The following is a 23,601-nucleotide window of genomic DNA, read 5'->3' as shown; positions in this document are numbered from 1 at the left end:
GGTACTAAGGGCATCCACCTCATTGAGAAATGAGTGCGACAATGTCAGAGTTGTGGCCAACAGAAAAGTTTAAATTGATAGTATCTAGAAAGGTTTTTCTTGAAAGAGCCTTCTAAAATAGACCAGAAAACTGAGGATTGCAAAAAGGCCAAGTTCTTACATCTTTTTTCTTTTTTTTTTTTTCCTTCCATTATGACCTCAAAACTGAGCAAAGCTTTCCAAATAATTTAAAATCCTTCAGATCAGACAAAATCAAATTACACCGCACACTCAAGCGAGGCAAAGTTGCAATTCAGCCATCAATTTCTGCCACAACATGTCCCATATAAACACATACTCTCCCCACAGTCCAAGTCCCAGGACAGCAACTAAAATACATTCAAGCCAGCCAAATTGCCAAGAGCATGCGACTGTCCAATATGTAAATCCCTTTTCTTTGTTTCTCACACACCAACAAGGATGACAAGTTGAACAGTCTGAATACTTCAGTACTTCTGACAAAGATTACATGATTTCTGAATCTTTTTGTTTTCCTGCATATGTACACTAAGACATTTTCTCACCTACAACCTCTACTTTTCTCATAGCTACAGTGTTTGCCTTACGATTCCTTCTGTCCACTCTACATTCTCAGCATCAGCCCAAGAGCTCTTTCTACCTTCTCCTGAGATGAAAAAAACATTTTATTTTTTCCCCCCTCCACTCACCCCTGCCATTCTACTGAGAAGACAAGAAAGCTTTGTTGGTTTGGTGAGTTGTATCTTTATTTTATTATTTCATCCTTCAGACATATGACTTAGCTGGGACAGGCTCTCACTACCTGGCAATTAAATACTAAAGCATGCCATAGAAATTCAAAGGGCAGACCATTAGTACCAACTACCAGAGGTGCCTTAGAGGAGTCTTCACAACTAACCACAGTAGAGGGAGGAGAAGATAGCAGGGTGCAGGTACCTGAACTCAATCTTTTTCAGTTCAGCAGCACAGCTTAGAGATGAAATGCTTCAAAACTAAAGCGAGAGCTGCAAAATCTACAGATGCCACAAGGCACACTTGTGCCTGGCAGAAAGAAAAGGAAGAAGCTAAGCACTTGTGATAAGAACACTTGTGAACACTCCTTCAGCTAGGAAGCCACAAGCTGCCAAGGTATCTGGCCAGCCACAAAAGAGAAGCCTTTTCAGGTTCCTAAAATTTCAGCGCCCACTGAAGCACTTCCAGTTACCTCAATTACACACTGAGCACATGTGGAGCCTAGAGAAAACAAACCTGCTCTTCAGGTACCAGTATTATTTGTAAAAACACTGCCTTGCTTGGTATGTCAGAATGCGGAAGAGAGATGCGAAGCCAGTAATGAGTAAAGGGCACTTCTCTCTGCAGGCCCTGCTGTTTCTCAAAAGGAAAGCATCCAGTGTACCCACTATATTAGAAGGGACACAGCGCTTCAGAACAAGAAGTCTTCCAGCTCAGTGCGTAATTTCCAACAGTGCCCACATGCAGATATCTACAGTAAGGAAAGAACGTGGATAACACATTTTTCCAGTCTCCAGTTGCTTTTGTTCATTTTTCTCCTGAGGCAGTTATGGTTTCTGTATTCTTCCGTCGGATATTTGCCTTGTTGCCCTCCTCTGAACCTTTTCCAGTTCCACTACATCCTGTTTTTGTGATGAGGGAGACTCTCCTAGACCTTTCATCACTGACAATTGATGGACAAGGAAATGGCAGCGTTCCTCATGTTTTTTTCCCTCCCATGTGCACTAGAACAGTCACAGCCTGTCTCTTACTGTCAAAAACATATAATCTGCACACTGTATTTAAATGTTGTATGTTTTAAATGTCAATATAAGAAAAAATATTTGTAACAGTAGGTAGCTAGAGAATTAGATACATATAGCACGTGTCCTTTAGACATGCACTTACAAAGCTCATCTAATAGCTAATTTGCTTCAGGCTTCTATCATTTCCCCAGTCGCTGGCCGAGTCTGGCTTAGGATTGAAAAGCCTCTTCAAAAACATAAGCATTCACTCAAAAATAACCCTAAAACAGCTACCAGCCACAATACCTTTGTTCAGTACATAAATTCTATTTTTTTGTCCCTTAATGTCTGGTACCACCGAGCAGGGACACCAAGATTTCTGGGCTTTGGGGTTCTCAGTGCAGGCACAGTTGAGGAACTGCAGAGAGGGCTGTCCCCAGGCTTGGCACCCAGCCTACTGCAGGATCACTACATAATATCGCCTTCCTCCCTCTGCAGTCTTCCCTCAACAGGAGGGCGTTCAATTTATTACTACAACACATGTTCCCTTCCTGTCCTTTTTCTTGTTGAGAGCCTTTTGTTCAACAGACAGAATGGGGGGTGTTGTGAGGTGGATCAGATCTGTACAGTGAATCAGGTTCTTGGTGATCAACTATCCAGCTGACATAGGCACACTGGGGCACAGCTCCTCAGAACTGCCACCACTCACAGCAGCAGTTCCTACACAAGAACACAAGCACCAAAAACACTAAAAGAAACAAGAGGAAGCAGAAGAATTCAGTCAATGAAAGGCATACAACAGGATTTATCAGAAATGGGAAGGCAGAAGTGGAGATTAACCGTACTTTCTATTTTTCCTTCCTATCTGCTGCTTCACAGTACCACATTGCTCCTGCCCCTTGAATCTGCACGAATATAAATCTAAGTACAGCAGTAAGATTTACTGATTAAAGAGAAGGTAACTGCCAACATCTCACTGAACATTACGAAATCACTGATCAATGGCACATTCCAGCCTGCAACAATGACAGGCTTTCGAGACATTCACAACGACCTTAGGTATTGCTTTGGCTTCCAAAGAAACTTCTTATCAAGAGAGTTGCAAGAACACACCTAGCTAAGCCCCTTCCTTGTCTCAGATTGAAGGCTGCTTCGTGCTTCCTAAGGATGTTGCAAGAGAATTGCTTTCTGCTGAGTAGGCACCTCCAGCACATCTCAGAGCGTGAGGCCTGCATCTGTGCGTTATGTTAAAAAGGAGCTTTCATTTCCATGCTTTTCGTGCATTTTTAGGAAATACTTCAGTTGTAATAAACATACAAGCTAAATGAATTCTTAGGCTTAGAGGTGAGCAGATTTTCTTCAAAATAAGTTTAACTGATATATGGTTAAAATTGCCATTACCAGGTCTAAAATATGCAGAATAATTGATATTTCTTCACTACAAGTTCAGGTTTATCCACTTCCAATGCCTACTATCCCAGATAAACTTTATCTTCATTTTGAAAACAGCTCTGTAATCTCCACACAAAGTTGCTTCCTAACAAGTACAATATATGCCACTATAACAAGGTCAAAAGGAAATCTGGAACATGAAAGACACTTACTTTTTCTTCCATCTTCTTTTTCTCCTCACTAGATTTGTTCGAAATCTGCTTTAGAAATTCACTGAGTTGTAACTCCTTATTCTCAGCCACTGCAATCTTTCGCTCAAGCTCCTCAAGGTGGGGTGCTGATCTTTCTGAAATGTGAGGTTGCAGTGATGCACTCTCATACTGTGGTTGCTTTCAAAAAGAAGGAGAACAATCATATAAATGAACACACACATACCACTGCATACTTTAACTGCACAGCAGAAAACAGTCCTGCTGGTTTTTTTTTTCCCCTCACTTTCAGGAAGGGTGGAGTCTGATTCTCAAACGTTAAAATGTGTGGGAACAGAATGTATTTCAGGAATCTTCTGTAGATAAAAAAAGAAATGAAAAAAAATGGAAGCTGGACACTTACATTCACAACATATGAAAATGAACATTGTGTGACATTTCCCCCTCAGATATACCGAAGAGGTGCAGCTTTTCTTCCAAAACAAACAAAAACCTCCAACGCTTAAAATTCAAAGAAAATGCATTAAAAAAAAAAAAAAAAAAAAAGAGTCCACTACATTACCCTATTATCTCTTACAGAGAAAAAACAGTGTAATATATTCACGGACATTTTATAAAGTAAGATACGCTCCAATCTCACAGACTCTGTTAAAGTAGAACATTAGAAAACGTTAAACGTCAGAGCTATCACAACTGAGATGAGGGGTGCAGGGATAGTCTGAGATAATAGCTACAACCAGATGGCAGGCTTCCTGCCTTCTGGTGTGTCCACCAAAACCCTCCTCCTTTTCTATCTTATGCAGTTCAACATTGTTCTCCCACTTCCACTGCCCACGGAGAGAAAGCACAAAATGGAAATCAACTGCCTGTGGGATGAAAAAGGAGATGCATCCCATTAGGCTTTCAGTTTCATATTCTTTTAATAATATAAACTGGAACCTTTAAAGAAATTATACAGAGAGCTCTTAAAATAACATTCCTTGTGCAAAGCATTATAAGAGATTAAAATCTCCAGTAGAGCAGATTTTCATTTGCAAGTTAATCTTATGAAAAGCAAACAAATCAAGCAGAAACCAAAAGACCTATTATAAATGGCTTGTATATTTTAAAGTATGAAAGATGAAAGCATCTGCTGCTTTATTTCAAGTGTATTTGCTATATTAAGGTTATGTACATTCATATTTCAGTTTCCATGATTTTTTTTTCCTTTCATATTCTTAATCTAGACAGAGTTTTAGGGTATTTTTATGAAGAAACTTCTGAAAGCACCGAAATTCACATTCAGAGATCATTTCTATCCACCTTCATACTGAGTTGCTACCTGAGCTTTCCTCCCATCTTACACAAAACAGTCATACCTTACATAAAGCTGTGCTATTCCAGGAACATAATTAACATCAGGCTGAAATATGTTAGCTGAGATCCTGGTACAGAGTCTGTGATAAAAATGATCAAGTAATAAAAGAGGATGGCAAAGTTATTTCTCTGCATATCTGCCTTTAACATTTTCCTCCAGCAAGACCATTTTGATACGTGGAGGTGTTGAGATGGATTGCATCGATACTATCTCTGTAATTACTCCTTTGGGTAGCACCTCCTTGTCCAACTTCACAAATCCTTCGTCAGTGTTTTCAAATATTTTATCTTCTAATATCTCCTCATATAGCTGTGTTACACACGTGCTGTTAAAAACCATCATTTTTGCACAGTGCTGCAATACAAATGAGGATTCTCACCCCGCTTTCACCAGATTTCAAAATAAGTATGTACACAGTATTAATACAACTTAAATTTCTACAAATCTGAAGTAAATAACAACATTTTCAGGATTTTTCACTCTGTGCAATCTACAGTTATCCAAAGACACAACCATTAATAAACATAAAAGCCCAGCATTTTATCCTACAGTGAACTGTGAACATCATTTCAAGTGGCAGTTACTGCATAATTGAAAGATTCTCTAAAATAAAAATATCCATCCTACCTGCAAATTAGTCATGTATGGTTCTTCGCAGTTCACAAGATGGCTCAGTCTTGCATGTTGAGCTCGTAATTCATTCTCTCTTATTTTCTGATGTAAATTGTTAATCTGCTGCTTTTGCCTGTAATAAATACATTTTATTTGAAAATAAATGGAATTGAACAGAGATCATAATAAAAAAATGATCTTGAGACTAGTACTGGAGAATACTACAGCAATGTATGCAGCTTACTTTCTCTCTTCCACATTGTCAAATGAAACAGTAACAAACAGACAACAGAACCAGATTAAGTGTTTCATAATCCTGGATCTACTTTAGCTATGGGTTTGTTGTTTTTTTTTTTTCCCCCCCCACTGCAGCCAAACTGCAACAAGCCTAGTTCAACACCAGAACTGGAATCTCATAAGGAGTTATTAAACTAGAGCTGCCATGCACCCTTCACCAAAGCATCCCCCAACTGGCCTGCACTCAACTGGGAATCATAAATTAATCTTTCAGAAATATGTACTTGAATACCAGTTTTGTAGGGGCTGGAGAGCAGCTTCCGTTGTAATTTTTTCTTACACCCAGAAATGTAAGTAGCAAGAAGTACGCAGAAACTAGAATGCAAACAAAACTCACATCTTCACTTTACTTGGACTTTGCTCTGGCTCCTCTCTCTTTCTGAGAGCTGACTTTTGACATAGCTTAGAGATTTACAAAGCAAGGAGCAGAAAAATTAAAAAGAAGATGTCATTACAAAAGTTAGACTGCAGGCTTTTCTGTGAGGTCTGTCTTTCCATGCTGCTCAAGGCCTTTTAAGTTAGTTGCTTCACATACGTTTCCCACCACTACAGTAAAATCCTGCACTACATATTAAAGAATTAAACCTCTTACACCAATCATTTGGCTAGCGTACAGCAGAAATAGCACCACTCTTCCATCGCTGTTTAATTACATCACACACTGTATCACTATTTAAATTATGACTTTGTTTGAACTAATGTGACTAGATAGCAAACACAAGACACGTTTCAACCCCAGCCCAAGTTACACGAGAGACACAGACTGCCAGCTCTGCTGTTCTCTCTGGGGAGGGCTGGGTACCTCATGAAGTGACTGGAGTGGAGTCATCAGTACCTACCAGAAACACACAGAGCAACCTGCCTGCTCCATCAATCTACAAACAGCTTTCATTTGTGCCCAGCAAATGCGGAGTTTCCCCCTCCAGAGATCTTCAGAAGCTGTCTGGACATGACCCTGTGCAAGCAGCTCTGGTTGTCCCTGCTTGAACATGGTTTGGACCAGATGGACTTAGAGGACCCTTCTGACCTCAGCTCTTCTTTGATTCTATGTACTTTCTATGTACTCCTTTAATTCTACTTCTTTTTTTTTTTTTTTTTTCTTTTTTTCTTTTTTTTTTAATCTTAGGAGAGCATCAAAGATAGGATGCATGTACAAAGCTTTGCATACTCAAAACTTATCTTTGTAACATTTCTCTATTTCTTCAGCTACAAAGAATTACGAGTGGGAAATCAGTACAAACAAGTTGCAATTCTGTAGTGCCTTAAGATGACTCATTGACTACAATTCATAAATAAGAGCAATCAAATGCATTTAGATGACTCCACAGCAAGTCCTAAAATATACAAACAGGTGAATCTGAGGCTTCCCTTTTCAGTTTTACTATTCAGAGAAAAAAAGTCCACATAAATGGACTATGTAATGCAGAACAACTTTGTACTCGGACTCAGCTCTTCTGGTTGGTGTCTTTCTGTACGAGGGCACTTCAATCAAAAAGCTTCAAACTTATTTTGGAAGAAGCAAATTGGAAGATCAAGAAAAAGAGTATGCCTGTAACTTGTAACAGGCCATATACAAGCTCAAGTGCTAGTGTAATCATGTGAGAAAATATAAAGCCTTGCTGGCTTCTGCTGCATGCTTGGTCACAGAGACTGGGATCATTTATTATGATTTGTCTTAATCCATGAACGGAAGTCATTTTTCATTTTTTATTACCTTATTACTTACCAGATACAGCTATTACAACATCCCTGCCCCATTTGTTTTAACATTATTCATCCATTTGCCACTCATCCCTTGAAGACACTATGCAATTTTCTCCTTTGAGTGATTACATCTTAGCAGTGCCTCACTTTATGGGCAGGAATTCAATAGCTCGAAACAAATGCTACAGCCCAGAGTAAGCAATTTTAAATATTTTTGAACCTCCAACTACAGTAGCATATTTCATAATCTTTTCCCTACCCTAACAAATCCCTGTAGGAAAAAAGGTAGAACAAATTAATCCACGATGAAACAGAGCTGCATGAGCGAAGAGTGTAACCACATTTCTTTTCGCTCTGCAAAGCGTGAAACTCTGCCCCATCTGAAACCTAGCCAGCAAAACTTGTCATGAAAATGTTTCACGTCTGCGTAGATCCTGCACAGCTTCTTCACATAACTGCCTCTCTCAAAATATCATTAACCTCATGCCACCCAGAGACAAAAATGCTGCGAACAGCCCAGCAGTCACAAGCAGAGGGAAAGATAAAGCACCATAGAAACATACCTACTATTTACATACAGTCCTGTAAGTCTTTGGAGACTTCATACCAGATGCGTTTTCTCACTGATGTCCTCATATGCTAAGACAGTTTTAATCTTCTGTTACCCCACAGCTGTTACCGTTAATCTGCAGCATAACCACAGGCTGCAAATATTATTAAAGCATTTCACAAACATGACCTGCACACTGCAGAGGGGACACTGTCCCCATAAGCCTCTCCATCACCAATCCATCTTCCACCCAGGTACGTGCTGACTGCCACTCTGGTCAGGCAAAAAACAAAAATAATCCTGAGATGGAAAGATGTGACAGCAAGGCCACTCTCCCCTTGTAACTGCTGCGGTGGTTGTAACTCACGTGCATTCTGCATGTTCACAGAGGGCAGATCAGAGCAGGCTGAAATTCTGTAACTCTTTGCCAAGATTGGTCAAAACTTTTCACGGCTCTTTCCTTTCTCTAATGAGCTGCTAACGGCATCAGCTCTCCCCAGGCATTCGCTGCATTTATAACCCAGAAGGGAGCCGTGCCTTTATGTAAGTAGGCCCAGGCCTGAGCTCAGGGCACTGGGACTAACAAGACACTCCTCTGCAGGAACCAGAGCACAACCAGGGTCGAGAGAAACGCTGTACTTAACACCACAAAAACTACTCTCATTCACAAATTCCATGTCTCCATCAGTGGGTGTTGCAACTCTATGTTGAAGGCAAAGTAACAATTACTGGCATGTTATCCGAGTATCACAGGACTTGTCACAGGATTTCATTCAATCCTGTCAGTCAGATGAGAAAATACTTCAAGTTTCTGTCTAGACATGTCCCTCCCTTTATACTCAGACTTAAGGAAAGAAGAACAGGAGGCACAGACCTGCCCTAAAGTTGCAAACCAATCATTAGGACTCAAAGGGAAGAAGAATTTGTTTAAAAATAAATAAAAAAAAGAAAGTTAAAAAAGCAGGAATGAAAGATATCCTTTCGGGAGGGATATTTAAAAGTGTGCCTTACTTAATTCGATGTTTCAGAAGAAAATATCATTGAAAAGTGTATAAAATTTAATTCTCTCATCCAACCAACATAGCACTAATACCACTGCTTTCAGAGACAAATCCAGCACAAATCTTTCCAGCTGCCCTTCGAGGCATAAAAGTCTCCAGGAATGGGAAATATAGGAACAAATGAATTTTATATCTTCTTTAAATGAGCAAGAATACCACTTCCATTACCCACAGAAGAGCTCTGCAATGAAGATATCAAAGCCACTGTATTGTTGGATTTTACTTTAGATAGGTTGATTTGTCAGTTTTGTTTTGTTTTTCCTCAGAAATAACCTGCCTGTTATATCCATATTTTCATTACTATTATTCCAAAACTTCCATTGATACCATGGGAGTTTCACTCTGAGCCTTTTCACCACCTTTTTTGAACTTCAGCCATAATTTATAGATACAGGTACATATAGATACCTTAAGACCAAATCCTACCTGCACTGCTCCCAGGTATTCCTTTCTAAAGGGACCTGCAATGACAGGTTATCCAAGACACAGGACAAACTTGGTGGCTAAGTGCTCTAACGTTCCTTCTACCTAGCTCTTTTGTTTCAACTCCCATATTAGTTAGTTACACGCTAGCTAAGTTAATTTACAGAAAAATACCATTTTCACAAATGACTTCACCTTAATTTTAAGTATCTTGGAATATGCATACATTCCAGAATATTTTTAACTGATTATGCACTCCTTTTAATCCCTCACCAACAGCAGAACAGCCCAGCATCTGCACTGTTCTCTTGTAATGAGCATTAGCGTGACCTGGCACAAAGTGACTGTTGCTAGCTCACCTAAAGCCAAGTCTGTGAATCAGCAGCTCACTTTCAGTTGGTACATGCACAGTAGAAGAATAGCACAGCGCTGCCCGGTCTGCTCACGTCCCTGGACCTTTGCCTGATGCCCACCCACCCTTTTGCTTCCCAAGAGCCCATGGGGGGCTGCAACTTTTGCAGTCTGTCTGCCCCTTTGGCAGCAAGGGGCTGCTAGTGGTGCATAATCCCTGTGGTTTTCTTTTGTGTAGACTGACACGGGGAAGACAACACACGGCCCTTCACGAAATGGCAGACAAGCTCATCCCATGCTGGATGACTGAGATTCTATTTATGAAGCTGGTCGCAATCCAGAGGAAAATTACTCGTATCTCTAGACACAAACTGACGACATTTAAGTGTGCAAAGAGAAAATTACAGCCTTAACTGTAAAATATGAGTTCAGGGGCTGTGGAGGGAATCTTGATTTCAATTCATTTGTAGTTCTGTCCTTTGGCTCAAACAAACTTCTTCGAAAACTCAGATCAGCACAAAGAACATGGGGTACGAATACAACGCAGCTCTGCATGCAAAAGCCTGGACTGCCTTCAGAGACCAGCATTAATAATAAATAAACTGCTTAATATACAAATTGCTTCTAGGTCTCTCTCAGAACGTTTGTAGAACATAATTGGCATTCACAACATTTTCTCATATTCACACTGGACTAGTTAACCAGGCACACAAGCTTAGACAGATACTCGTATGTGCATTTGCCTGGAAACAAGCCACATTTTCTTCAACCTGAGACCAACTCGTCTGTTTCCATAAAATCCTTTCATCACTTATTCTAATATAAAAGCATCTTGAAAAGACCATTGTTGCCAGAGAATTGCCTCCTCCTTTCAACTCTGAAAAGTCTTAAATTAGTATAAATCTAAAAGTCCTACATTACAAATGAAGATAAAGGTCCAGCACCTTCAGACACTCCAGAAACTGAAAAAAGCAGCTTCCTTCACTACAGAAATCATGTTAGTAATTTCATAATGAATCAAATGAAATCAATGCTCACCTTCAAAGGTTACCGAGAAATCACTGCCTTAGGTGAAAATGCTTCAGAAGATTTTCTGAGAATCAGAACATGAAATATAATACAATATGGGTCCTTCGGAAGCAAAAGCATCACTCATTCCACATCACAGTTAGAAGTATGCTGTTTTGTTTTGATGTTTTAAGAAGCTGGATACTAGTTTTTATATCCCTTTGTTTTAAAGACACAATCTCTTGGGACCAAACGTGCAGAGTACTGATAGAGAGAGAAGTCAGTAGTACACAAAGTCCTAAAAACAATGCAAATACATTTCCGTAACTTGGAAGATAAAGCCAAAGAGCTCCGATACCACTAAAGCTCATGCAAAAATAGACAGACTCCAACTTCCTATGCAATCAAGTCTTTTTGGTGCTGGTTTTTTTCTTTTTTTTTTTTTTTTTTTTTTTCTTTCCTCCTCTGGGAGTCCAGAATGGATCTTTCTTATAGGTAATGACTCTTTTGAATTGCACTGAAGTTTGATATGCTATTCTGACCCTCAGGAGGCAAGTTAGCATGACATATGGGGAGGCCAGGTAAAAGCATAGCCAACAACTGCACTTGACTTGGTTAAACGATGTCAGCCATGCAGCCGGGGGAGTGAGGAACATGGACATGGCTGCCTGCGCAGGCAAAGGATGCTCCTTCCCTCCTACAACGGAGTTTTGCAACTCCTGAGGCCTCCTGACAGGAATCATGCTGCTCCCATCTCTGTCAATAGTGGGACTTCCTAAAAACATTTAAACCCACAGAAAAGAAAATGAAATTCCAGAGAATAATATCTGGGATTATTGAGCAATGACTGAGCACAACTACACAATGCTGTACTACAAAAGCAGGCAATGCAGAAAGGCAACCTACAAGAGGGACACAGCAGGAGAAAGCCTCAGTTGTCCAACTTGGACACTTCCAGAAGATGTAAAATCAGTTGAAGAGAATTCAAGGAATAAGAAAACCTACCAGAGGTCCAGAAAATACGACCTGGGGGAAAAGCTTAGTTTTGTAATGATTAAACTAAGTAATCTCTGAACTGTCCAACCTGGAAATGCTGTAGAACATCTGTGACTGCAGGCTTTAAAGAACAGGTTAGATAGGTCACGCTACAGTGTATCCCTATGGCCTGGAACAAGCATTAGTAAGGTCCTTCCTACTTCTCATTGGTGCCACAATTCAGGCTGTTATCTAATGAGGGATTGTTACGATTCCATTTCAGCAATACTACTCATATTCTTTCCTGAACTTTTGAAACTGCTAAAGTGCTTACTTAAAGTTTACTGGCCCAGGATACCTCAACCATCAACTACCAAGGGGATCAGTGACATCAAAAGAAGATAAATTCATGTTTTTGAAGATATTATTGCAAGCAATTAGTATTTTACGCAGCGAGATGCTCAAGAAGGCTCCTCGTAGCCTAATCCCTGCACAGGGGCTCCCACTGTACAAGTTTGCTCAGATCCAGGGCGACATAAAGCTTCAGTGCTACTTCATAAAAAATGGCACTAATGGGTGCTTCAATTGGATATGCTAGTGCTGCAGATGCTTACAGAGCATCCAAAAATTAAGAAATTACAGTCCTGCACTAGCAGTAACATGAACACTATCAGCACACCCAGTCTGACGTCAGCAAGTGAAGACAGGTCAATTTGACAGAGGGCAAAGAAAATCTAATACAAATGTCTTAGTGAAAACAGTAAAGTGTAATTCAACGCTGGATGGAAAGCTAATAATTTAGCAACTGATTAGAGACTGTGAATGTTACTACGCTCCGAGGAACTACAGCTATTCACTAAAATGATACTTTTATATCTGTATTTCCATAAAAAGCAGTTCAAATGCCCTTAAGCTGCCTGGATGAGAACACTGCATGCAAAGTGCTATTTTCAGCAGTTTATGTCATATATTCAGATATTTGGCATTTATTCACATACCTAACTACATGCAATCCCTGCCAAACAGTGCCAGTACCACAGCAGAGACATCCACAGTGGCTTGCCAGTCAGAGATGATGTTCATAGTTGTACCAAAATGCTGTAATTTCATTTTTGTTAATGAACTGAACAGAGTACACAACACGGGAACAGCGCTGAGAATTAAAATGCGATGCTGTAATTTTCTAAACTGATGCATATACTGTTGGCTCCCTCTGGTGCCAAATACAATACAGCATTACACATTAAGCTGCAGAAGTGAGGCAATGACATAATCCAATTCCAGTAATAGGCGTTATAGCAGCAGATTTCCTCTTACAAACAGAACCGTGAAGACCCTTGCCCCTTATTCACACTCCGCACCAACAGATCTAAAGTGGAAAAAGCATGATACATACCTTTAGAAAGCACCACTGTGTACCTCTGTACACACATGCCAGGCTCCCTCCCTCATGCCACACTTTTCCTTTATAAAAGTGGTTTCTCCCCAATTCTTTAAGAGTAGACTTAAAAATGGATTTCAAGCTTTGTTTTGTTAAATTGACAGTGATACCTACAGCAGCTTTAGAAAAAAAATTAAACCACTTTTATACCCACACATTTATGCTACTGTGTTCATTTATACTTGTTCAGATGTACAAGTCCAAACAATTTTAACTCATCTACTAGTAAATCTGATGTTCAACAGTGTACAGAATATACATCAAGCCATTTATTCTAGTCACAAATGCTGTTTTTTTCCCTAACATTCTACTAATGGCTTTGAATTCCAGTGACACACAACCTATCCAAGTGTGGTGATTCACACAGCAAGTGTTAATTCTTGAGCTATTTCAAACAAAAATCTTGTTTGCAGCTTTTCCAAACTGTTAGATTTCTGTTGCAAAACAAGGAAGTTGAATAATCTTATCCGGATGGGTTGGATTTTTGTTGTTAATTACCGTGGGATAAGAAGGGAAGCAGGCAGCAGGTTTCTGTTTCCTCTCTGCTGCCTTTAGAACAACAAGGTAGAGCACCTCAAAGACACCACTATGTATGCAGCCTCTACTTCCAGCACATCAACAGATTTAAGCACTTAAGTTGTGGTGTTCAACTCCTCTACCTCCTGCTGCAATTCACAGCAGTAGAGCGTATGTTAACTTCAAATAAACTGGACAGCAACCAGTGAAAGGGCAGCTAGTGACAAGAGCGAGATAAGGGTGTTCTTGGGGTGTTTCTTTTCATTCCGCTGTTTCTTGTACCTCTCAACTGCAAACAGCTATGACCAGAGACCAGTTCAGAGCCCCACCTCCAGCATCCTCTGGCCAACTGCTCCACCGCTCCTCCAATTTCCAAATGTCATGGGCACGACCTGACCCTCCCCAGTTCCCCCATTAATTAAACAAGTCTTGCTAATATCCTTCTTTTACCAGGTTAAAAATTCAAGATTAGCCATGGTTTTGTTGTTGTTGTTGTTGTTGTTTTTTTTAAGACAACCACACCTTCTGAAGCTCTGCAAGAACCAAAGGCATGAAACACTTTTTCAGCCAACACCTAGTATCAAGTCCTCCCATCAACAAAATAATTCCTCCTCCACTACCTAAAGGCATAACTTCTACAATTTAAATGCCATCATCTTGAATTATAATTAACAGAACTTTAGCAAAATACACACACTTATTTTATGTATTTTAGGCCAGTATTCAGAATTTTCATTAACTTAGGAAAAAAAGAGTTTCAGATAAGATCAAGGAGAACAGGAGTCAGAAATCCTAGGTTTAGTCCCAGATATTATATTGGATCTCAGAGTAATGTCTTGCACCTCTCTTTTAAAATATGGATGGCAATGAAAGAAGGCATTACTTATACTTAAGAATTATGAATGTTCCATCTAATAATAAATAGAACACTAGCACTTTATAATGGTGTTCTATTTCTAGAATTTTGGACTGCAACTATGTACTATTTCCTCCATGAAAGAAACCATCAGTGGAAAAAAAAAAAAAACAATATAAGAAGGAGATGCAAAAGATTTTATAAATATGCAACATTTCGTACTGATTTTAAATAATACAACTCAACTATATGAAGTAACTTGGTTTTCAAATCATAAATCTTGAGGCAATTTTTTTGCCCAAATGGAGGCTTAACGTTTAGAAAACCGCCCCTTCTGTGGTTTATGATTATACTACAATTTACACTGTATTTAACTGCAACACCAAGTGTCTACTTAAAGCAAATGACTGTAAGATCACGAAATGGTCTCTGTTCATTTCAGTAGCTTTCAGAGTGTATTTTGTCTTTTAAGATGAATGAAAAGGGAGCACCTCAATTGACTTCTCTCATAAATCCAGAAAGAGCTGTATTCACTAAGTCATACAAAAGCATGCTTTTTACAAAAAAAAAAAAAAAGATCACACACATTGCCAAGGGATGTCAAGAAATTGCTCTTCTCCCTCAAGATGGACAATATCAGGTAACTAGGTTGCAAACTGTCACTTCAGTAAAATGAAACTTCACCTTGACTGTAAACCCATTTTCACTGTGAGAAGAGTAATGTGAACTGATGGCTTAACTGCCATTGTGTAACAAGCCTTCTTGTAGAGTGTAGGTGCTCAGTAGAGGCAACAAAAGACAGCCCCTGGCCATCATGCATTATGTGTTTACAAATGTCAGTGATAGCTTGGGCATCGAAGAGAGGGCTGCAGGTTATACAGCATTAGTATTGATATAACAGGCCTGGAAAAGCTGCTTTACTTTAGACAGCCCCTGAACCACTGATCAAAAGACTCTGACAGAGGAGATCTATGCAACAGCTACAGATGCTGCCATCTCAACTGCCTGTCCCCTTGGAAGGTCTGCATTAAAGCAGGATGTTGAGTGCTTGCACCAGCCACTTTCTACTTTGTAGACCATCTTCCATTGCAGGGGCAGGAAAATACTATCAGGTGTCTAAGCTGATCTAGGGAAAATGATACTGGCCAGCAGAAGTGATGGTCAGATTGCTAGGGGGCAAAAATATCTTAATTCATCACAATTCCCTTCTCTGTTTCAAGAGGGGAAGGAACAGATTGTGCACAAGCATAGGTCTACTGCCCAAGTTGTCCATCTCCATCCAATTAAGGGAGAAGAACTACCAGATGAAATAAAACAACATTTATCACAGATGCCTGACATTCCTGTTATTAGCACACACCTGCTTTACACAGTTCTCCCCAGGCTGAGAAGCAAAGTATCAATAAGAGGCCAAAACTATTTCAAGATAAGAACAACCACTCCTTTCAGTCATGAGTCAAGAGTTTATTATTAAAACACAGACTACGCCAAATGATAATTATGTCAAATATAAAAATACCCTTCTGAAATGTCCTACATCCAAACTCTGCAACTCCAGATGACATTTGATAATTTAGTGCAAGCTTCATTAAGCTCAGGCCCTTTATTAAAAGCACATTTTCCTCATTAAGGCTTAATACCATCTAAACATCTAGAACTCCAGAAATTATATCATCTGTACTAGAAACTTACAGTAGCGACTTGCTGCCAAGTTCTATTTTAGATTGATAAAAATTTCAACTCGAAACTATGTATCTCTTGATAAGTAGATAACAATTTTAATATTTTATTATTTGAACAATTTGTTTGAGCAATTAAATAGGATTTTGCTAATAAACTTTTCTTCAAAGACCATTTTCTCAAAGCTTTAATTATCAGCTGGCTTCAGATATACTGCATTTCTTTCTTTTCCCACAAGTAAGATCAGTATAAAGCAGATTACCTGCTCTCAGCTTGCATCAATTCCAAGACCCTACATGCAAGCAGAAATATATCCAATACGAACATGAACACTTACATGAAACTAGACTGGGCAAGCTGACAGCAGAACTAGCTATTGGTCTTGCTCCCCCTTTTCCACTGCAAAGGCCTCAAACCCCGGAGTAAATTCCCAAACTTGTAGAAGACTTTTAGTAAGCAGCCTGTCTTCCCTCCTGGCAAGGTCTAAGTCCCACATATTTTGTGTGTAAGTACGTGCTGGACTGAAAGCTAACAGTTCTACTTTTCCAGTTTCTACATCACAGCTTTTATGTCATCTAATCTAACAAACGCAGCAAGAGCAGCTTACTCACCGATCGATCACAATCTCTTTCTGTCTTAGCAGCCCCTCTTTAATTTTCATTAGAGATTCCCAGTTGCTGAAGTCCTGATATGTGGTAGCTGGGTAACTCTGACGAGATGTTCCAGTCGGAACCTGCATAAAATATTTCTATAATTAGCCTCAAAAACAGTAGATTATTTCCTAGATACTGGGGAATTTACAAAGTGGCTTGTTGTTACAGAAACGTAACGCTGTTTTATGCTTTATTCAGCTTTACTTCATTTAAAATAATGGGATTTACACACACTTTTTAAAAACATTTTAGTCCAGCCTGAATGACTTAAAAATTGCTTTATAATGACTGATGACTTCATAGCTCTTAAACTAGTATGAGATGAAAAGCTCATTTAGAATTTAAATACATTATTAAGACAAACAACAGAAAATGTTCATATACCTCTGCAATTGAGTACTGAAAATGAGATAGCTAAATAGCTTTAGATTTGCTTGATAACTGCAGATAACACCATTTCTTTCAGTTGTTAACTTCCACCTGTAACTCTAGCAAAGAGAAAAATAGCCTTGAAAGTATGTGCATTTGAAATACAGAATATGGGAATACAATCCTGGTTAAATTCTAACTTCTTCCAAGAGCAAAGTTTCAAAAGTAACAGATTACAGGCTTGCCACTGATGTTCACAAAAGCCAGGCAGTTTGCCTCATTACAAACTGATCTGAAGACAACAGTCAAGCTGAATAGGAGCCAACAACAACATGGCTTAGAAGTAAATAACTAACTGGGATGATAAATAGGGAATATTTTTATACTCAGAATATAAAAAGCATTATGAGTGTTTGTGTCAAAAATCCGCATAAGGGAAAGTTTAAGTTAGAATTTTAGCCTACAGATGGAGGCAACCCAGCATCAGCTGCCATGAGCCATCATCTCCTCTTCCACTGTTTTTTTCATCACTAGAAAAATTACAGAATCACAGAATGGCTTGGGTTGGGGACCTTAAAGTCCAGTCAGTTCTAATCGCCTTCTGTGGGCAGGGCTCCCACCCACCAGCTCAGGCTGCCCAAAGCCCCATCCAACCCAGTCTTGAATTCTTCCAGGGACGGGACAGCCACAGCTTTCCTGGGTACTCTGTACCTGGGCTTCAACACCCTCTAGGAAAAAAAGACTTATCTTTTTATTATCGAGGAGCAACCTTGGACTATGGTGCCTCTAATTTTTTGGAACAAAGCAGGAGAAGAAAGTGAAAATATGGCTAAGTTCGGTTTAAAAGTTAAAATACAGTTTTTAAAGATATCTGGATGAGTATTGCTCATTTGTATTTGATTGCTCTAAGGATTTTAAACTTATGATTATAGTTAAGTTTATTAAGACCAAAACACAGCATGAGATATTAAAATTAGGTCCACAATATTCACGTAGAACGCATTTCTGTTCAAAGCTAAACTGAATATTGAGAAATTACTGCCTAAACCTCAGAATTACGATGTGCTGACATCATGAATTCCTGACAGCCTCTTCTGCAAATTGAAAGAGTATGCTTCCCCCATTCAGTCTAATGATTGAACTGATTTGCTCATTGATAAAATGAACCTGAAAAGGCAGAAGCACATTTTTCTTCATTTAATAAGTAATTTAAAATTAGGTTTAAAAAGACAAAGTCAACTAGTTCAAGATTATTTTGTCACGAAAAAAAAAAAATCCTATCATGTCCAATTATCTGCTTCTAGGAATAATACTTCCTTTGCTTAAAAATCTGGAGAGCTTCAACAGTATAATTTGTTATGAGTAATTTAAGACAACAAACACACACACACAACAAACAATTTTACACATTAAACGTCTAATGTCAATGACTAAAAAAAAAATAATCAAAGAAACATCCAACATCTAATTGAATTGTACCAGTCATTTTCAAACAAAGCAAAATAAATAAACAAACACACGCATCTGGAATGCAGCAATTAGATGGTTTAGTGTATCTGTGTATCTAGCAGGATAGTATTTAGTATCACATTTTAATGAAAAGGCCAGATTGAGAGGAGTAACAGTGCCTCTTGAGGAAAAATAAAATGTGAAATACTACCAAATTTTACCCTAAAATGGCTCAATGATGCATGACTATGAGTACTATTTCTTGCCCTATGCTCATGACCACATCCCACAAACACTAAAAACCATCAAAATCATCTTGAAACTCTCTCAAACGTTGTGCCTAAAAAAGGTGCCTCATACAAATGCTTGCTGGAGCACGCTCAGTGAAAATTTTGTTGGAATAAAACTTTTCACATCTGCCATTTCTAATAAATCCATCAAACTTATACTTGTTCAAGGAAGCTACGAAAATGGTATTCTACTGGTAGGTAAGGAAAGAAAAGGCTGGATTAAGATTTCCCACTAATTTGTTAACCAAGTAACGATTCCTTCCCATAAGCACAACACACAATTAATCTTTTCAGATCTATGAATGAAAAATTAATTTTGTCTCTGTTGCCAAAACTAGACCACATAACTTCAAAGTAGTCATCAGTACTTACAGAATACTTTAGGATTGTCACATATTGTTCTGTATTACAGTTATTCTTGTGACTGCTTGAGTTAATAGTCACCAGCACAAAACTATTCCAGTCAAAGTCTCTCTTAGTCAAACGTGCCAGGTCATATAAAGTGGCAACAGCAGTTACTAACACTATATTTCGTGTCACACATTTTTTCCTTTGCTTCTTCCACTACAGTGTTAACCCTTTTTTTTTTAATATGTCCGCTTCAGTACCCTTGTGCAGCAGTCAACAAAAAAAAAAAAAAAAAAAGAAAGAAAGAAAGAAAAGAAACAGTCCTAAATGAAGCTGGATTGGATCCCTGTTCCCCTGTTCAATTTTCTTCTCAGAACCAGAAATTCCATCTCTACCTACTCCCCCCCCCAAAAAAAACAACCAACAACAAATCACCCACAACCGTTTGACGTTAGAAACAGGAAATCTATGGCTTTATAAAGCCTAATCATTCCATTTACTGAGCAAGGAGAATTCTGTCTTTTAAAATCAAACTATAAAAATAAACCTTCAGAAAAGCAACTAAAAGGGAATGGAGATGGAATGAGAATACGGACAACTATTTCAAAATGAAGCAATCTTAACTGAAAGCATTTTGGAAGCCACCAGTGGTTTCTCTAGCACAATTCTTCAAAGCAAGCCTGTTACTTAAATCTAGCACGTTTGCAAACTCAAGTTTAACACTAAAAATTAAAAATAAAGTCTTCAACTTTGGTTTCAATAAATGACTATGTAAGAAGACAATGAAATATTACTGGTGCTGAAAAGTGAGGCAATGCATTTTACAAAGCTAAGAACTGAGTAACAGTTTGCCAATTAGATGCTAGTTCTAAGTTCTTAAAAAAATATAATACATAATGCCTCCTTAGTCGACTGATCAAGATGTTTGCTGGAATACATCTAAATCTTATGGACTATATGCCTGCTGGATATACGGATAACAACACAGAAAACGTTCTACATTATCTCAACTGCCTGTGTTCTTCAAGTCAACACTCTGCAGAGACAAAAACAACAAAAGATCTTTCTGATATCACATTTCAGTAATTTAAAAAACAAAAAAAAACAAACCTGCTAAAAATACTTCTTAGCACTGCCCAGAATAACAAGACACTTCACTTATTTATGAGCATGTGGTGTTGACTACTCCGAACAACTTTCTAGATGCTTTGAATGGTGTGGTAGCACACAGGTGGTCCACTCACATTTGAGTAGTTCATCTCTTAAGGACATCAAGCCAAACAGAAAGAGCAAAACATGTTTTCAGTACTCACATGCAGAATAGCAGAAGATCATTTCCAACTCCAAGTACTCAACTTGAATCCTCCACAAAACAAAAAAGCACACACACACACACACACAGAATGAACTTAACTTGAATCAGACAGCATTCTTTTCCGTCTGGTCCCCAAAATATAACTATTTTTGTCAACTGGCACCTCTTCTGAGCATATCAGCCTTGGACTAAGAACATCTACTCTGTTAAAGCAGTGGTATCCAAAGGTTCCTGCTTGTTTTTTTGAGAAGAGCTTAGCCTTCATTTTCATGACTTGGCAAGCCTTCAAGTCATGCTGAGACATAGTCAGTTGCTGGGAAATAAAATTTTAAAATCTTTGCTGTACTAGTCTATACGTAAATATTTACTGCTGGAATACACATTGTTGACTGATTCCATCATGTTTCTTAGCAGTGGGAAAATAACATTTCTCTGGACTACAGGATAACAGCATCTGGATCATTTAGGCCAATAATGACTGTGATTTTAACTGCAGTAATTAACATTATCTTCTCCGCAGTTTCTACCCGAAACAGTTTAGTGTTTCAGCTTATGAGCAGCATTCCACTCCACATCATAATACACTGTATTGCAGAGTTGAGGTGTAGTCCAAAAATCTCAAAATGACATCTACTGTAAAAACAACAACTAAAAAAAAAAGCAGTAGATTTTGAATTTTGAAGCAGTAATTCAAGTACTTTAACAGTATTTGTACTCCAACTGTAAAGATTTCACAAGAATGGTCTCTTTTGGTCAACAGCTTGTTATCAATCTTATGTTGTGAAGTTTCACTGCCATTCATTACTTGGAACAAAACCAAGGCTGTGCCCCCACATAAACCCAATGCACAGAATCAGTGCAATCATGATGAACCACACTACAAGCAACTCTCTTTGTAGGATGAAGCAGAGGAAAGCACTGCAGATTCCCTCACGAGCTGCACCTCAAGGGCACACCTCTCGCCCTCCCGTCTCACCTTGTGGCAAGGGCACCAGCAAACCCACACATGCAGCCATTATCAAAGAAGTGCCTCTTGCTCTCTCATCCCCTGCAACAGGAACAGGATCCCATCTGAGAGCCAGCACAGTGGTCACTGAAAAGCTCTGCAACAGGTCCCTGCCCATAGCAAGGAAATAAGGATTTACCCATCCCTTCCTCCCCAGATTGCTTCTCAACATCAGGCAGAGTGCTTTGGAATGCAACAGCTCCTTTAGTCAAGACAGTTCTCCAAGATTGTCTTCCTGCCAGCAAAGCAAGACAGAGCTAGGGATTTTCACACTGCACAAGTGATGTAAAGCTGAACTGGACCCTACTTTTAAATGACCTTGCAGCAAAGCAAGTAACCATTTCTGCAAGGAATCATTTCTGCAGAAAGATCCTGTGCCTTGCTCAAATGCACTAGACCAAGCAGCCACAAAGCAGCATTAAAATATATTCCCAGATGGGTAAAAACATGAGTACAGATCAAATCAAGAAATCTTGACTTGCAGCATCTGTGCTTTACCACCACACCTACTTACTGCTCTGCTCCATCTTTGTCATTTAGGGGAGACAGTGATTCTGCTCAGCCCAATATAATCAGGGAAGTTCTTGGCACTAACACAAAAGCTGTACCATGTTTTGCTGTACTTTTACAAATCTGAAGCACTCATGGGGGAAAGAGAGAGCATCAAATCATGCCCTTGCACCCTCACTCCAGCACTAGTACTTGTGATGCTCCTCGGGGAATTTTTAATGAGGAGGAGAGCATATTTAATTTGTATCGTACTAAGAACTACTGATGTATTATGGGAAGGTTAGCATTACACTAATAGGGAGTGGTGAAATATGAAATGAAAACAGTAACAAAAATCAACAAAGCTTGGAAAAAATTCTGAAGTAGACTTTATATAGACATATAAATTGCAAAGTAATTAACAAAAGATGGAGACAGACCAGAAGGGAGAATAAACTTGTCAGGAGCTGCCTGAAAACAAAGCTTAATGTAAGTCTGGACTGCCTACATAGGGTGTGTCAGGTCACAGAGAAAGGGGGAGAGGGAAGGAATACAATGGTGACTTTAAATAGCTCTGGCATAAACCCAGCTGGAAAAATACATTCAGTTCTGGGCACTGTACTACCAGAAAGTCACTAAAACAGTAGAACATGTTCAAGAGCAATCCTAATTATTAGGAAGCTTAGTAAAAAAAATTTATGAATAAAGAACTGAATACTACAGACAAAGATTGAAGAGGTATAAAAGAAAACAGCAAATATTTCTTTTCCCAGGCTGAGAGTACATCTACAAGCAGGATTTATGGAATGACATTTGGGATAAGAATATCGCGAAAATAAAGAATAAACTAAAAAGATTGGGAAAAGCAACTAAGGCATTAACACGCAATCAAAAGAATATTCAAGCTTTAACGACTACACTGAATAAATTTTAGAAAACATGGGGCAAGCCCATCCTTACTTAATAATACATTGGGAATTCTGCTCAGTGTTGGGATTAAATTATGCTGGGATCATATATTTGCGATTAAAAACAGAATGGAGAACACTTTGGAGAGTGTTGAAGGAAAAGCACAGGCAACAACATAGGGCAAATAAAACAGAAATAAAACTCACTTAAGAAATGGCTGACCTTAAAAACACAGCCACAGTTGAACAGCACTGGTTTTATACATAAGTTCTAACAGCCAGCCAGAATGACAGATGCACTTGTTGGTATCCTGATTTGCGAAAGCTAATTGAGTGTATGTAAATTGGAGTCTTAAAACTGACTAAACAATACAACAAAAAAGGACAACTTTCTCCCTATTTTCAAGTGTTGCTGTTGGTTTGGTTTTGGCTTTTTTTTTGGCCATTATATAATTGGCCAATATATAATTAGATTCAGCCACACTGGCCTCATTTAGGGTCTTATAAAGCAAGTCCATGAAGTCCTTTGCTTTGCCCAGCTCCCTTTCTTCTTTTTGCAGCAAGCATTCAGAACTGCGATAGTGAGAT

The 23,601-nt window shown here is 38.8% G+C and overlaps 1 protein-coding gene across 5 annotated transcripts in view; it reads right to left on the bottom strand.

The window, feature by feature from the left end:
- The window catches only part of CEP85L (centrosomal protein 85L), a 139,925-nt gene that overhangs the window by 17,201 nt on the left and 99,123 nt on the right, over window positions 1–23,601 (bottom strand). For all 5 annotated transcript variants that reach the window (XM_085217409.1, XM_085217408.1, XM_085217411.1 and 2 more), the window contains 3 exons: window positions 16,798–16,919; window positions 5,340–5,457; window positions 3,359–3,535 (listed from right to left, as the gene is read on the bottom strand). In XM_085217409.1, the coding sequence (XP_085073535.1) occupies window positions 3,359–3,535; window positions 5,340–5,457; window positions 16,798–16,919 (417 nt within the window). The remainder of the gene's footprint in view (window positions 1–3,358; window positions 3,536–5,339; window positions 5,458–16,797; window positions 16,920–23,601) is intronic.

The sequence above is a fragment of the Meleagris gallopavo genome, chromosome 2 (assembly GCF_905368555.1).
Source record: "Meleagris gallopavo chromosome 2, MGAL_WU_HG_1.1, whole genome shotgun sequence".
Taxonomy (NCBI): domain Eukaryota; kingdom Metazoa; phylum Chordata; class Aves; order Galliformes; family Phasianidae; genus Meleagris; species Meleagris gallopavo.
Note: the sequence above shows the minus strand (reverse complement) of the source record. Positions and strands in the feature narration are given on the sequence as shown.